Source organism: Tursiops truncatus, chromosome 17, assembly GCF_011762595.2.
Source record: "Tursiops truncatus isolate mTurTru1 chromosome 17, mTurTru1.mat.Y, whole genome shotgun sequence".
In the NCBI taxonomy this organism is placed as follows: domain Eukaryota; kingdom Metazoa; phylum Chordata; class Mammalia; order Artiodactyla; family Delphinidae; genus Tursiops; species Tursiops truncatus.
In genome coordinates, this window is record NC_047050.1 from 46991966 (window position 1) to 47005529 (window position 13564).

Genomic DNA, 13564 nt, shown 5'->3' on the forward strand with positions numbered 1-13564 from the left:
CACCCTAAGTTGTTCTGTTTGAACGACTCCATAATTCGATGAACTGAAGGACACAGAGGAAGTCTGCCTTCTCTAGATTAGACTGGTTCATCTGCTTGCTTAATGAGTTTATAGCTCCCATTTCAGGAGAGCAAACAGCACAAACCTGAGCCAAGTAAAAAAGTTAAAAATGAACAAACAAAAAACTTCTTCAGTGAAAAGCCCCTGAGTTTGGGAATACTTTTCTACATAAATGGTTTATAACCAAACATTATCTTGTAGTTCATAAAATACGGGCATGAATAAAGGGCAGAAAAGTCAAATAAGGACCACACACAAAATTAGCCACTGCTATGAAAGAAGAAAAAACAAAACAGCATTTTCTACTAACATGTCTCACCAAAAAGTGAGATTCCTGCCTTACGCCAAGTGATGATAAAGTTAATTATCCAGGGATTATTATACCAGGGTATTTCCTCTTTAAATATTCTGAGTAACTACAACAAAGGCTGACAATTTGACTGCTTCCAGTTTTTCACTATTATGAACAAGGCTGGAATCCTTATACATGTTCTCTCCACACACACATGAGTAAGTATTTCTCTAGGACAAATTTTTCTACAAGTAGAACTGCTAGGTCAAAAGACACAATTCCACTTTAAATTTGATAGCAACACTGAGAAAAATGTTTATACCAACTCAATTCCACCAAGTGTGTATGAAAAAGCACCTTATACCCCACAACTCTGGCAAAATGAAACATTTTACTTCTAAAGATTTGTTGCCAGTTAGGTGGATAAAATAGATTTATCATTGTTCTAGTTTGCATTTCCTTATTTACTGAAATTGAAACACTTTTTCCTATGTTTATTAGCTATTTCTTTTTCTGTGAATCACCTTGTTATATCCTTCATACCTTACAATTTGTTCTTATTTAAGAGCTCTTCATATAGTATAAGCATGTATCTATTTGGGGCATGTATGTTACGCAAGATATACGTAGATCCACTCAAACCCTCATTCTCTCCAACAGCTGGTGCTGTCAGTCTTTCTTAATGGTATCTTTTACTGAGGAGTTTTTTTTTTTTTGAAGTATAGCTGACTTACAATATTATATTAGTTTCAGGTGTACAACACAGTGATTCGATATTTTTACACCTTATACACCATATAAAGTTATTATTACATATTGGCTACATTCCCCTGTGCTGCACATTACATCCTTGTAACTTATTTATTTTATACATAGTAGTCTGTACCTCTTAATACCCCTCACCTATCTTGTCCCTCTCCTTGATGTCTGTATCTGTGAGTCTGTTTCTGTTTTGTTATATTCGTTAATGTATTTTATTTTTCAGATTCCATATAAACTGAAAACATACAGTATTTGCCTTTCTCTGTCTGACTTATTTCACTAAGCGTAATAACGTGTAGGTCCATCCATGTTGTTGCAAATGGCAAAATTTCACTCTTTTATAGCTGAGAAATATTACATTATATCACAGCTTCTTTACCCACTTATCTGTTGATGGATACTAAGGTTGCTTTCATGTCTTGGCTACTATACGTAATGCTGCTATGAACACTGGGATGCATATATCTTTTCAAATTATTTTTTCAAATTTTCTTTGGATATGAAGAGTGGAACTGCTGGATCGGCTGGTAATTCTATTTTTAATTTTTTGAGGAACTTGCATACTGTTTTCCATAGTGGCTGTGCTGAACGGGAGAATATATTTGCAAATGATAGGTCCAATAAGGGGTTAATAATCCAAAATATATAAAGAACTCATACAATTCAATATCAAAAAAACAAACATCCCAATTAAAACATGCACAGAGGATCTAACATTCTTCCAAAGAAGACACACAGATGCCAAAAGGCACATGAAAAGATGCTCAGCATTGCTAATCATCAGGGAAATACAACTCAAAACCACAATGAGACATCACCTTACATCTGTCAGAATGGTTATTGTCAAAGCCATGTTGGCAAGGATGTGGAGAAAAGGGAACCTTTGTGCACTGTTGGTGGAGACGTAAACCGGTGTAGCCACTATGGAAAACAGTATGGAGATTCCTCAAAAAATTAAAAATAGGACTACCATATGATCCAGCAATTCCACTCCTAGCTATTTACTGGAAGAAAAAAACACTAATTAGAAAAGATACATGCACCCCAAATTTCACTGCAGCATTATTTACAATAGCCAAAATATGGAAGTAATCAAAGTGTCCTTTAATATACTTTTTTTTTTTTTTTTTCGCTGCACCTTTTGCCTTTGTGGGATCACAGTTCCCTGACCAGGGACTGAAACAGGGCCATGCCAGTGAAAGCCCAGAATCCTAACCACTAGGCCACCAGGGAACTCCCAACTTTTAATCAACTAAGATTCATGAAATCAGGGACCTGATCCAGAACAAAAGAAATAATCAATAAATACCTCTTCACATATACACTACTAGGGGTTTGGTTTGCTAATATTCATTTAGGATGTTTAAAATACATTAAATACATTAAATACATAAAATACATTAAAATACATAAAATACATAAAAATACATTAAAATACAAGTGAAAGTAGTTTTCAGTTTTTCTTTTTTTATGCTTCAGAATAGTTTATGTAACAAAGACACTGTTTACAAACCTGTGCCCTTGTGCCTCTTCAGAGTACAGATGATTTAGGGTAGAGATTTTCAATTTCTTCATGCTTTTTGGTTTAATCAGCTTTCCTAAACTCATTAAGTCAGTTTTGATAATTTAAGTTTTCTTAGAAATTATCATTTTATCTTGAAAGTAAAATTTATCATTGCAAAGCTTTACATAGTACTTTCATACAACTGGTTAAATTTTCATATCTGTGGTCTTTAAATTTGTTTGGATTTTCTATGTAGGTAAGTGTAGTATTGGCAAATAAGGAAAGTTTCACCTCTTCCTTTTCATTTTTTTATACCACTAACCTCTATTTGTTGGAACGTTGTATTGACTGAGGTTCAAGTACAAGCAGTGAAAGCATGTATCCTTGTCTTGGTCCTTAGTGCTAAAATTAACTTCAATATTAAGTTTGATTTTTAAATTTTTTAAACAGATAACTTATCAGGTTAAGGAAATTGCTTCTCTATTCATTTGGCAAAACTTGCCTGTAAAACTATCTGTGTGTAGAATCTTATTTTGAGTGTTGATTTAATTTCTTTAATAGCTATTGCATTCATTAGTTTTCTAATTCTTCTTGAATCAATTTTGGTAACACACGTAGAAAATGATTCATTTCTTCTAATTGTATAAAAGTATCAGTATAAACCATTCATGATATTCCTTTACGACTTCTAAAGTCTCTATTATTGTATTTATAACTATAGACACTTTTTAAAAAAATTTTTATTTGTACCTTTCCTCTTTTTTCTTCACTCTTGCCTTGAGATCTGTCTTTGTCTATTTTCCTCACTCTTTCAGAAAACCAGTTTTTGGTTATTTTTTCTATTTAATTATTTTCTGATCTTAACTTTATTTTTTCTACTAAAGATTTACCCTGTAGTTTTTCTTCTAAACTCTTGAGAAAATGCTGAGCTTATTTATTTTCCATCTTACTAATTTTTAAATCAATGCATTAAAGCTGTAAAATTTTCTAAGTACTCTTTCAGTGTATTCCAACAGTTTTAATATCTAATACTTTCATTATGGCTACTTAAAAATATTTTGAGTTTCATTGTGATTTCCATCTTTAATGCAGAAGTTATTTAGGAATACGTTTCTGAACATATGGGGTTTTTTTAAATTGTTGGTTTCTAATTTAACTGCATTATGATCAGAGGAAATCTGAATGATGTAAAGTCTGGAAATACATTCAGAATTCCTTTATTTAATACATAATCAATTTTTAAATAAACGTCACATATGTCTTTGAAAGGAATGTGCATTCTCTATTCACTGAAATAGGTATAAACATTACACACCTATGTAATACATGTGTTACTGAATCAAGTTTGTTAGTTTTATCAAATCTTCTCCATTTTTACTGTTTTCCTGTTTAATGTATTAACTTCAGATTAAAACATATGTTTAGAAACTTCCACTGAATTGTGCACTAGTCAAACCTGGTCAAACTTGGTAACTCCCCCCACAGTCTGCTTTGCTTATGTTTTATGCTGTGTTATTAGGTACACAATGTTGAACCAGGATTTTATCTTCCTAGTGGATTATTCCATTTGTTACTAATACTTTGTGTCTTAAGGTTAATTACGACTGATGTTAACCTTCCTGCACTAGCTCTCTCCTGATATGTACTTCCATAGCTTATCTTTTCCTATCCTCATTTTTTTTTTTTTTTTTTGCGGTATGCGGGCCTCTCACTGTTGTGGCCTCTCCCGTTGCAGAGCACAGGCTCCGGAAGCGCAGGCTCCGCGGCATGTGGGATCTTCCCGGACCAGGGCACGAACCCGCGTCCCCTGCATCGGCAGGCGGACTCTCAACCACTGTGCCGCCAGGGAAGCCCTCCTATCTTCATGTTTTAGACTTTCTGTTGGTGCTGTTTTAGGTATGTTCTTATTAAGCCCATCGGAGAGGAATCATATCAATCAACCAACCAATAAACCTGATTGGATAGTCTATCTTTTAAAGGTTAAGTGAGTTTTTTTGATTGAATAGCTTTTCTCTTTGGGGTGGGGAGTGGGGTTCTCATTTTCCTCCTTTCCTGTATTCTTCTGTATTAATAGGTTTTTGAAGGCTTTTTAAAAAAGTTTCTTTCCCTCTGCTTTGGTTTAATAAAGTCCAAGTAAGAGTATTCAGTGTTTCTATTCTCTCAAATTCTCAAATTCAGTAGAAAAATTTACAACTTTATTTTCACCCATCTGTAACTGAAATTTAACATTTCCTTCACTTATGAATATGAACAACAAACCATGAATAGTTTTTTTTTTTAAATAAATTTATTTATTTATTTTTGGCTGCGTTGGGTCTTTGTTGCTGCATGTGGGCTTTCTCTACTTGCGGTGAGGGGGGGGCTACCCTTCATTGTGGTGCGCGGGCTTCTTATTGCGGTGGCTTCTTGTTGCAGAAAATGGGCTCTAGGCATGCGGGCTTCAGTAGTTGTGGCACATGGGCTCAGCAGTTGTGGCTCTCAGGCTCTAGAGCGCAGGCTCAGTAGTTGTGGCGCACGGGCTTAGTTGCTCCACAGCATGTGGGATCTTCCTGGACCAGGGATCGAACCCGTGTCCCCTGCATTGGCAGGTGGGTTCTTACCACTGCACCACCAGGGAAGTCCCATGAATAGTTTTTATAGTACCTCTCACACTGTCACCAATAGAAATCACAGATAATTTCATCTTATATTTCAGTTTTAATAGAGATCTAGAATAACTATTTACACTCAAAACCACTTTGAAATTATAATTGTTAAAAGCATGGCTTGCTCACTAATACATTAATAAATAAGCATATATGTACTATCATATTATAAATTTGTAAAAATACCTGATAGCTATACTTCAGGAATAATTGGTTCCCTTTGTAATGCTATGTGTTTTGTTTTATAAATTTGAAAACATTCTGAGAAAGGATCTATAGGTTTCACCAAACTACCAAAGTGTTCATGGCATAAAAAAGGTTAAGAAAAAAACCCCAATATATTAAACTGTACAACACCTGTAGTAAATCTGTTCCAACTTGATTTTGTTGGCTGTTTTGGTTAGTATTAAAGTTTTTCAAACATTCTAGAAATTTGGGTTGCACACTTTTGTGAAAGATTTTTGGTGCTGTTTTTGTTTTTAAAATTTTATCTTCTCCTACGTTCCCCCACGGCATGTTTTGTAGCTACCTCCACTTAGGTCTCCATCCCAAAACCAGTCCTAAGATGGTGGTTCAGAGTAGTAGTGTAGACCCGGTTACAGAGTCAGTGGGGACTTAGTTAAATTCCTACTTATTATGGTATGTCTCCTACCTTTCTAAGCTCTCAGCCCCATGAAAGTTCAAGCAGTGGTTAGTAGAAGTTTTTTTCATTCTCCTTTCTTGAGCAAAATATCCTGACCCTACTCCTTGGCTTCAAGCAGGGAACCAGAATCCAATCCTCTACCTCCTGTGGATAAGGTGGCCTTTGTGGATTTGGGAAGATTTAAAGGGAAGGGATAAAAATGTTTATATATCACCATCTTTAACCAGTTTTATACGGAGAGGTCTAAATATTGTTTGTTCATAGTCGGTAATTTTAGTTTCTCTCATCTAGATTTTCATTATTTTAAACTCAGGAATGAATCTTGATTTTGTTTTTACCAAAAAGTTTTAAAACATCTGTCTAGTCTAGGTAATCATATACCTTTTCTGTGACTTGTTAATATGGTAAATTAATATTTCCTAATATTGACTCAATTGTGTGTCTAAATGAGCTGAAATTTGATTATGGTATAAATTTCTTTTGAACAATATATTTAAGATATTACACCAATGTTCACAAGTGAAACCTGACTTTCTTTGTGTATTATGTGGGTGTGTCATCTTTTTAAAATTTGGTATTACCATGTTAATGGTTTCAATAAGAACTAGGACGATTACTAAAATTACTTTCTGATTTTATGAGGCTAGCTGTGTAAATCCAAATTTGTTAACTCCATCCAGAATTTAGGAACTCTTCCCTTAGATGTGGAGCTCACCTCCAATATTGTTCTGCATTTCACTATTTTGCTTGGTTTTTAGCGTAGCTTTGTGAAATCTCAAGGATCCAACACATGATCAGAACCAGATGGCAGGATTCCATGTCACCTCCTTTGTGCTGGCAAGAATTTCCAAGTTTTACATAACTGAGCTGGTAGGCTGCAAATTTAATTTGGGGTTGGATTTTTAGGTTAAAAGAAAAAAAATCTCCAAAAAGTCTAGTTTTATGTTTAAAAAATATTTGGAATCCTTATGGTAAAATATTACTTTGTAAACACATTTGTGCTTAGTCATGTTATAAGTAACAGAAAATAGGCATATTGTTCAGATTCCAACACTGGTACTGCTGCAGAAGGATAAGCTTAATGGTACATCCTACCCATCCATCAAGCAAGGGATCATACTTCCCACAGAGGAGTGTTACAGCTTCCACAGAAGCTCAGCTCCAGTGTTCCAAAAGATGTGGCCTGGGGCAGAGAGGAACCAAAGAAAAACATACCATATGTCCCTGTTTTACGGCTGCCACAGAAAAAAGGGGATAGACTACAGTTGTGTTCCTCAAGAGACTGGTTTTCTCATTAGTTAATGAATATAAAAAAGGATCATGGAAAGATTCAAAAATAGGCTAAATTTACAATCTCATTTGTAAAAAATTGTGAAACTAAGGGATATGTCTATGATCTGCAAGGTCTCTTCCAAATCTAAAATTCCATGATCCTTACCTATAAAAATGTAATTAATGAAAGAATGTCAAAGATGCCTTTGCACTGTCTGTGACAGGAATGGCATTCTTAACTGTGTCATGGTTCTTTGTTTAGGTACACTATTTTTTTTTCTCCCCTTCAGGCAAATTTTTTTTTTTTTCCTAATAGCTTTGATATAATTTCCTTAAGCAAGCAATATCTAGTTCCACTGAATGTTTCCTCCTTAACATCTTACTCCTACAGTTTTTCTCTGCAATTTTAAATGTCTGTAAAATAATCTTAATTTTCCTGATTTATATCATACTTATTCTTAGGATCTTAAACTTATGGTTATTTCCCCTAGGAGTATCTTTCATTTTGTATTCTTAACAAATGTTCTATTGTCTCAGTGCTATGAAAGAAAGAGATTTTTCTAGACACAGTATTTATCCATCATCAGCTTATTTCAAGTTTTATACACAGACGTAGCCTACAATCATGTTTTAACTCCTTATGGTAGAGGACTCTACTAACAAGACCAAGATTATGGGTTAGATCTCCAAGTGGATTACTGAGTCCTGTTTATTTGTCTCATGGCCAAAGATTACACTGTTGATCCTAATAAGCTGTTTTGCAAATGTGTACCTTTTGTTAAAAAATTGCCTAGAAGAATACGGATGGCTCAGTGCAAATTCATTACCGCCATTAGAAAATATTCAAAACACATGCCCTAATAAAAGAGGAAGAACGGGTTGCTATTCCTACCCTCAAGATGGTACTGATAAATATAATTTACTATATTTTCTGAAAAATCATCTACTGCATGTTGAGCAATGATACTTGGAAACTGAATTTATACTTTGTAATAAAATATCATACAATAATACAGGAAGGTATCTGAATTACCTTATAGTAATAATTTCCCCTGGGTTTGCCCTTATGAACCAGCTACAGTTGATTTTGGCAGGATATTCAGAAGGCCAGCCTGGGCTCGTGATTATACCACTTGGTACTTGAATTTGTTCTGGAGTTTCTCCACAAGCTGGAAGATAGTCAAAGCAATCTTAGCTAATTATTATACTTTAAAACAAAGCATTAAGTAAATCAGTATTTATTTTAAAAGAAAACTTCAGACATCAAATCATACACAATAAAATATAGTATTGCCGACCTTAAAAAGCTTTTATTATTCTAATGAAATTATTTTATTTTCTTCCCTTTTAGTCAAAGTATCTTATTCTAATTAAATCCAACGTTTTAGGGAGGTGTGGAAGTTTTCAAATTGGATCTCTGAATAACATTAAAATTGTTAAATTGCTAGCGTTAGCCATGGAGATCAGTTGATCCATCTATCTTTTTTCAAAATTCACTTTTAAATTTATTTTATTAAAAACCAGCTAAAGTTCAACTTTACTGAACTACTTTTTGGGCACTTTAAATTAAAAAAAATCAGATAAATAGTATTCTGAACAAAATAATTAAAGGAAAGCACATATAAACATAACAGTAAGATGCTGGGTTGTTAAGAAGTTAGTGGATGATTGGATGAAGGCAGCAAAACATTACTTCAAAATTACTTCAAAGCAGTTCTTTAATTCATTCCATGAATACTTCGAAACTTTATTACAGGGTCATAAATGATTCCTAAATTATTTTAAAAATAAAGGCTTGAAATAGTCAGTGATTAAAGTAGCATGATGTGGTTAGATATCTAAATATCCTAGAATAGAGAATAAATTTAAACTACTACCAACACTTTCCCTGTATTCTTCTCCTTTCATTATTTTGAACTCTCACAGTTCACATTTTACCAATCCAGAATTCAGCTGATAATCTGACAATTTATTCTCCCTTAATTTGTAAAAGAGTCACTGGTTACAAGAAAATGCAATGAATGTTTAAACCTTCAGGAAAATGTAAAATCTTGGAACCTCTTATCTGATACAATTTTGACAAACTGGATTAGCTTATTTTTAAAGTAAGAGCAGATTAGAAGGAGCAAATTAGAAGTGGGGAGAGCAGCTGCCTAAACGACCACTGTGTGTGTGTGTGTGTGTGTGTGTGTGTGTGTGTGTGTGTGTGTGTGTGTGTGTGTGTGTGTGTGTGTGTGTGTGTGTGTGTGTGTGTGTGTGTGTGTGTGTGTGTGTGTGTGTGTGTGTAACAGAGGTTACAGTCTGCTCAACTTAGGGTAATTATGCTAGGAAGTAATTTTACAAAGTTTGTATCCGTAATGATCAAAATAAAAGCAAGCTATATTGCTCAAAGAGTCAACACTTATTTCTATAGAATAACCCACTCCCTGAAAAAAACATGCAGTCGAGGTTTTAAACCTCTGCAGGCTCATGCCTAAAATGTGTCTAGTCTGGAATTAGGGTATATCGCCAAAGGGATCTTGATTTTAATCACTTTTCAGACACAGAGATTCATGGCACAAAACACAAGGATATAATATATCAAGAGCCTAAGCATACATCTTATTGCCCACACACAAAGCTTCCAATTTTTTTTTGTTAAATTTCATTAAGAGTAAAATTTCCCTTACAAAAAAGTGTAATTTGATACTTTAGAAAAAGACTAAATTTATCCAAATGTGATTCTATTTTGGGCTTATTAACACTGAAGTGCCAGAGTTTTGCTTCCAACCTTGTTCTAATGAGTTATTATCACAATAATTAATGAAAAGATGCCTAAATCATTTATAAGACCTTTTTTCTTCCTTTACCTCCTCTTGCCAAAGCATTTTGTAGCAGCATACTGAACACATTCTTAAGTTCATGAAGATACAAACATACAAATAAACTGGCAAAAACTATTGTCGTCTCTCCCCCAGGATGTGAAACACTGTTCATTTTCATTAAAAGATTCATTTACATTAAAGAGAATAATACAATTTTGAGTTAAACTGTTTAACTTACAAGTATAACACTGTAAATGGCATATAAGTACTGAAATACTTATTAGCTGATCTAACAGCAGTGAGACACATCCAAAAACTGGGTGGGAATAATCTATGACAAAGCAAACAACTCTTAACCTTTAAATAAATGGAGATGGAGAGACTAATTATAGGGAAAAGCTAGAAATAATTTTATTATGTTTTGCTTAAATTTTTTTTCCCCAAACATCTGAGAAACCCATAGGTGGTGCTCTTATACCAAAGACTAAAGAAATTATGATCTGGTATGGGTGCTCACAAATACTGTTGTGAATATTTTCACACAACTGCCAAAGGACAAGACATACCACTCGTAAAAAAGAGTGGTTATTTTAAGATTCAGTATTTTACATTTCTAATTCATTTAGTACTTTTATAACATTATTTAAAAATATTAATGATTCTCACCAATCAAAAACAAAATTGTTTTCTCTTAATGGGTTATGAATACATATTTTGCTTAAATTTTGCAACATGACTGAGTTTGGCATTTTGTTTTAGATCCAGCCAGTGGCTTTTTATCAACATTTTTATACGTACAATATTAATACATTGGGCATGTAGATTAAGATACTCTAGCAGAACCATAACTTATTCCCTTTTATATATGAGAAAGAATAAATCCAAATGCTCAGTGTGATCAACATTAAAAATCATAAAAAAATTTCCCTCCCTTTTGAGCTTAGAGTTTGCCTACATATACTGGCAGATTTGGAATCAGGAGACCTAGATGCCATCTGTTCTATCTGCCACTATTAGCTTTGCCACAGAATAAACGACTAAACCTTTTCAAGACTTGGTTTCCTCATGTGTTAAAATAAGGAGTTGCTGTTTGGATATCTCTAAGGTCTATTTCAGCCCTAAATTATGGCCCCCCTCATCATCATAATATATTTTCACTAGATTTCTGATACTTATCAGGATGCACTGATACATTTTTTTCGCATTTCATCACTTCGCATTTTCTCTTTGACCCACTGAGATCACACTTCCAATTCTTACCTTTACCCCTTAAGAACTGTGTTAGCAAGCAAAGGCCATCACTGAGCTCACCACCAAATCAAATGTACCCTCACTCCCAATGGTACCTGATCTCTCCAGAGCACCTGGCAGTGAATTTTTTCCTCTTGATACTGTACTACCTTGACTTTGCTGACATCACTCTTCTGGTTCTTCTAACTCAGACTACTCAGTGTTAGTTCTCTAGCACTAGATCCTTCTTCTTCAGAGAGCTCCTGATGTACTGGTGTACATGGTTTATGTCCAAGCCTTCTACTCTTCTCACTCTCTATGGAAGATCTCATTCACTCCTACATTTCCACTATGATCTATAGTTCATGAATTGAAAAATCTTTAACCCAGAGATTTTGCACAATCAAGGGCCCACTGGACATTCCAACCTCAAATTCAACATGATCAGAACTGCGTGTTTCTCAAATCCTTCTCTTTATTCTATATTCTGAACCGTTATTATCTTTGCCATCATATTTGGCAAAAGGAATAGTCATTTCACCTAATTCAAGTAAAAAGGAAACTTACTTTAAGAATACCACAAGCAATCGCAAGGATTTTTTAAGCACAGGAAATAAAGCTCACAGCAGCTAAAACTAGAAATCTCAAAGTCAGAACCTGAGGCTGCCTTCACCACCTCTTAAATCAAGGCTTGCTTTTTCTCCTATATATCTGCCCCAATCTTCCAACTGGCTTTCTGAGTCCTCTACTTTTCCATTATTTCAGTATCTCATAATGATTTCCCATTCCCAACTTATAATAACACTTCAGCTTAAGTATCTACCATCAACTGTAATTTCACTGTTTTCTTATTTTGTTATATTTATACTATCATTCATTTCATATTATACCCTTTTCCATAAAGGATTTGAGGTGACTTATTATTGCAATCAGTTTTTTTTGTTTTTTTGCGGTACATGGGTCTCTCACTGTTGTGGCCTCTCCCGTTGCAGAGCACAGGCTCCAGACGCGCAGGCTCAGCGGCCACGGCTCACGGGCCTAGCTGCTCCGCGGCATGTGGGATCTTCCTGGACCGGGGCACGAACCCGTGTCCCCTGCATCGGCAGGGGCACTCTCAACCACTGCGCCACCAGGGAAGCCCCGCAATCAGTTTGATAATACTTAAGCATCCACTTCCTCAAAAAACTGCCTACCACATAGAGTGCTGCAAGAATTAAATACCATTATTTTGGTAAAGGAATTAGCACACTGCTTGGATTACAGCTAGTTGTTAATAAATAACGTCACAAGATATGCCGAATCAGATTGGTTGGCAGTAATGCCTGGAATGAGGGACTGAGATGATTGCTAAGGCAGTGTTCAGGCTAAATGGGAAAGAGGGCAGTGATTGTTCATTTAATATGTGCTGGGCACCATTACACTCTTGAAAGAATGGGAAATTATGCCACAATTAACTGGTTATCTGACATGGGTTGGGATACATACTCACAAAACATTGCTTTATGGAATGAATTTCTTTTTGCTCTAAAGAAAATTTTTATTTGGTTCTGCTAGTTTGAACCTCATCTTTCTAGATTTTGACTATACTCCAATTTAGGATGTACCAAACCTGACCTTCTCTTACCTCCATTTATTCTAGCCGTATCTTCTCTATTGTTTACACATAGTTATTTTATCAATAGCTACTGTCTGGTTATTTCTTCAATAGAGTTAGTTTATATGTAATTGGCAAATAGAGGAATCTTCTCAGTATAATGCAAAGTTATGAAAGATCTTATTCCCAGCATATTAATGATTTGAAGTAACCAGGGGCAGGAGAAAACCCCTACAGAAGCACCTTCCTTTACTGCAAGAAGTGGTTACTTTTACTGGTTTAAAGAATTACTTGACTTTCCTTTATATTAAGCTACCTTGGGAGGCTGCAAGTATAGACAGAGATGTGAACACCTTTCCCCACTATCAAAATAAAATAAAACACCTTAATTGATGAAGGGTATCTCCGAATTATGTTTTTAGTTTTGATTAAACTGGTCTCCACTAGAAGCAAATATCTTCAAGGAGGAAGTATGAACTCCAGAGTACATGGCTGCAAAGTATGGACTGGGTCTAGGTGTAAACGTCAGAAGATATCTGTGCTGCCATCTGGATCGATATTTTACTTGGTAGGGCTATACTTAAAAAGTTACACAGCTGGAAGCAATCTGTACCAACACTACCTTTCTCATAAGCCCTGTTAGTTTAGTGTTCACTTTTGCAGAATGTGAGATTTTCCAGGAACACACACATGGCATTATGGCAGGAATGACTATATTTTAGTCTTTGTTCATTTTGCTTCCTTAATATATCACTTAA

At 34.8% G+C, this 13564-nt stretch overlaps 1 protein-coding gene across 3 annotated transcripts in view; it reads right to left on the reverse strand.

Moving 5' to 3' along the window:
• The window catches only part of LRP12 (LDL receptor related protein 12), an 83825-nt gene that overhangs the window by 11074 nt on the left and 59187 nt on the right, over window positions 1-13564 (reverse strand). For all 3 annotated transcript variants that reach the window (XM_019942251.3, XM_019942250.3, XM_033842807.2), the window contains one exon: window positions 8212-8347. In XM_019942251.3, the coding sequence (XP_019797810.1) occupies window positions 8212-8347 (136 nt within the window). The remainder of the gene's footprint in view (window positions 1-8211; window positions 8348-13564) is intronic.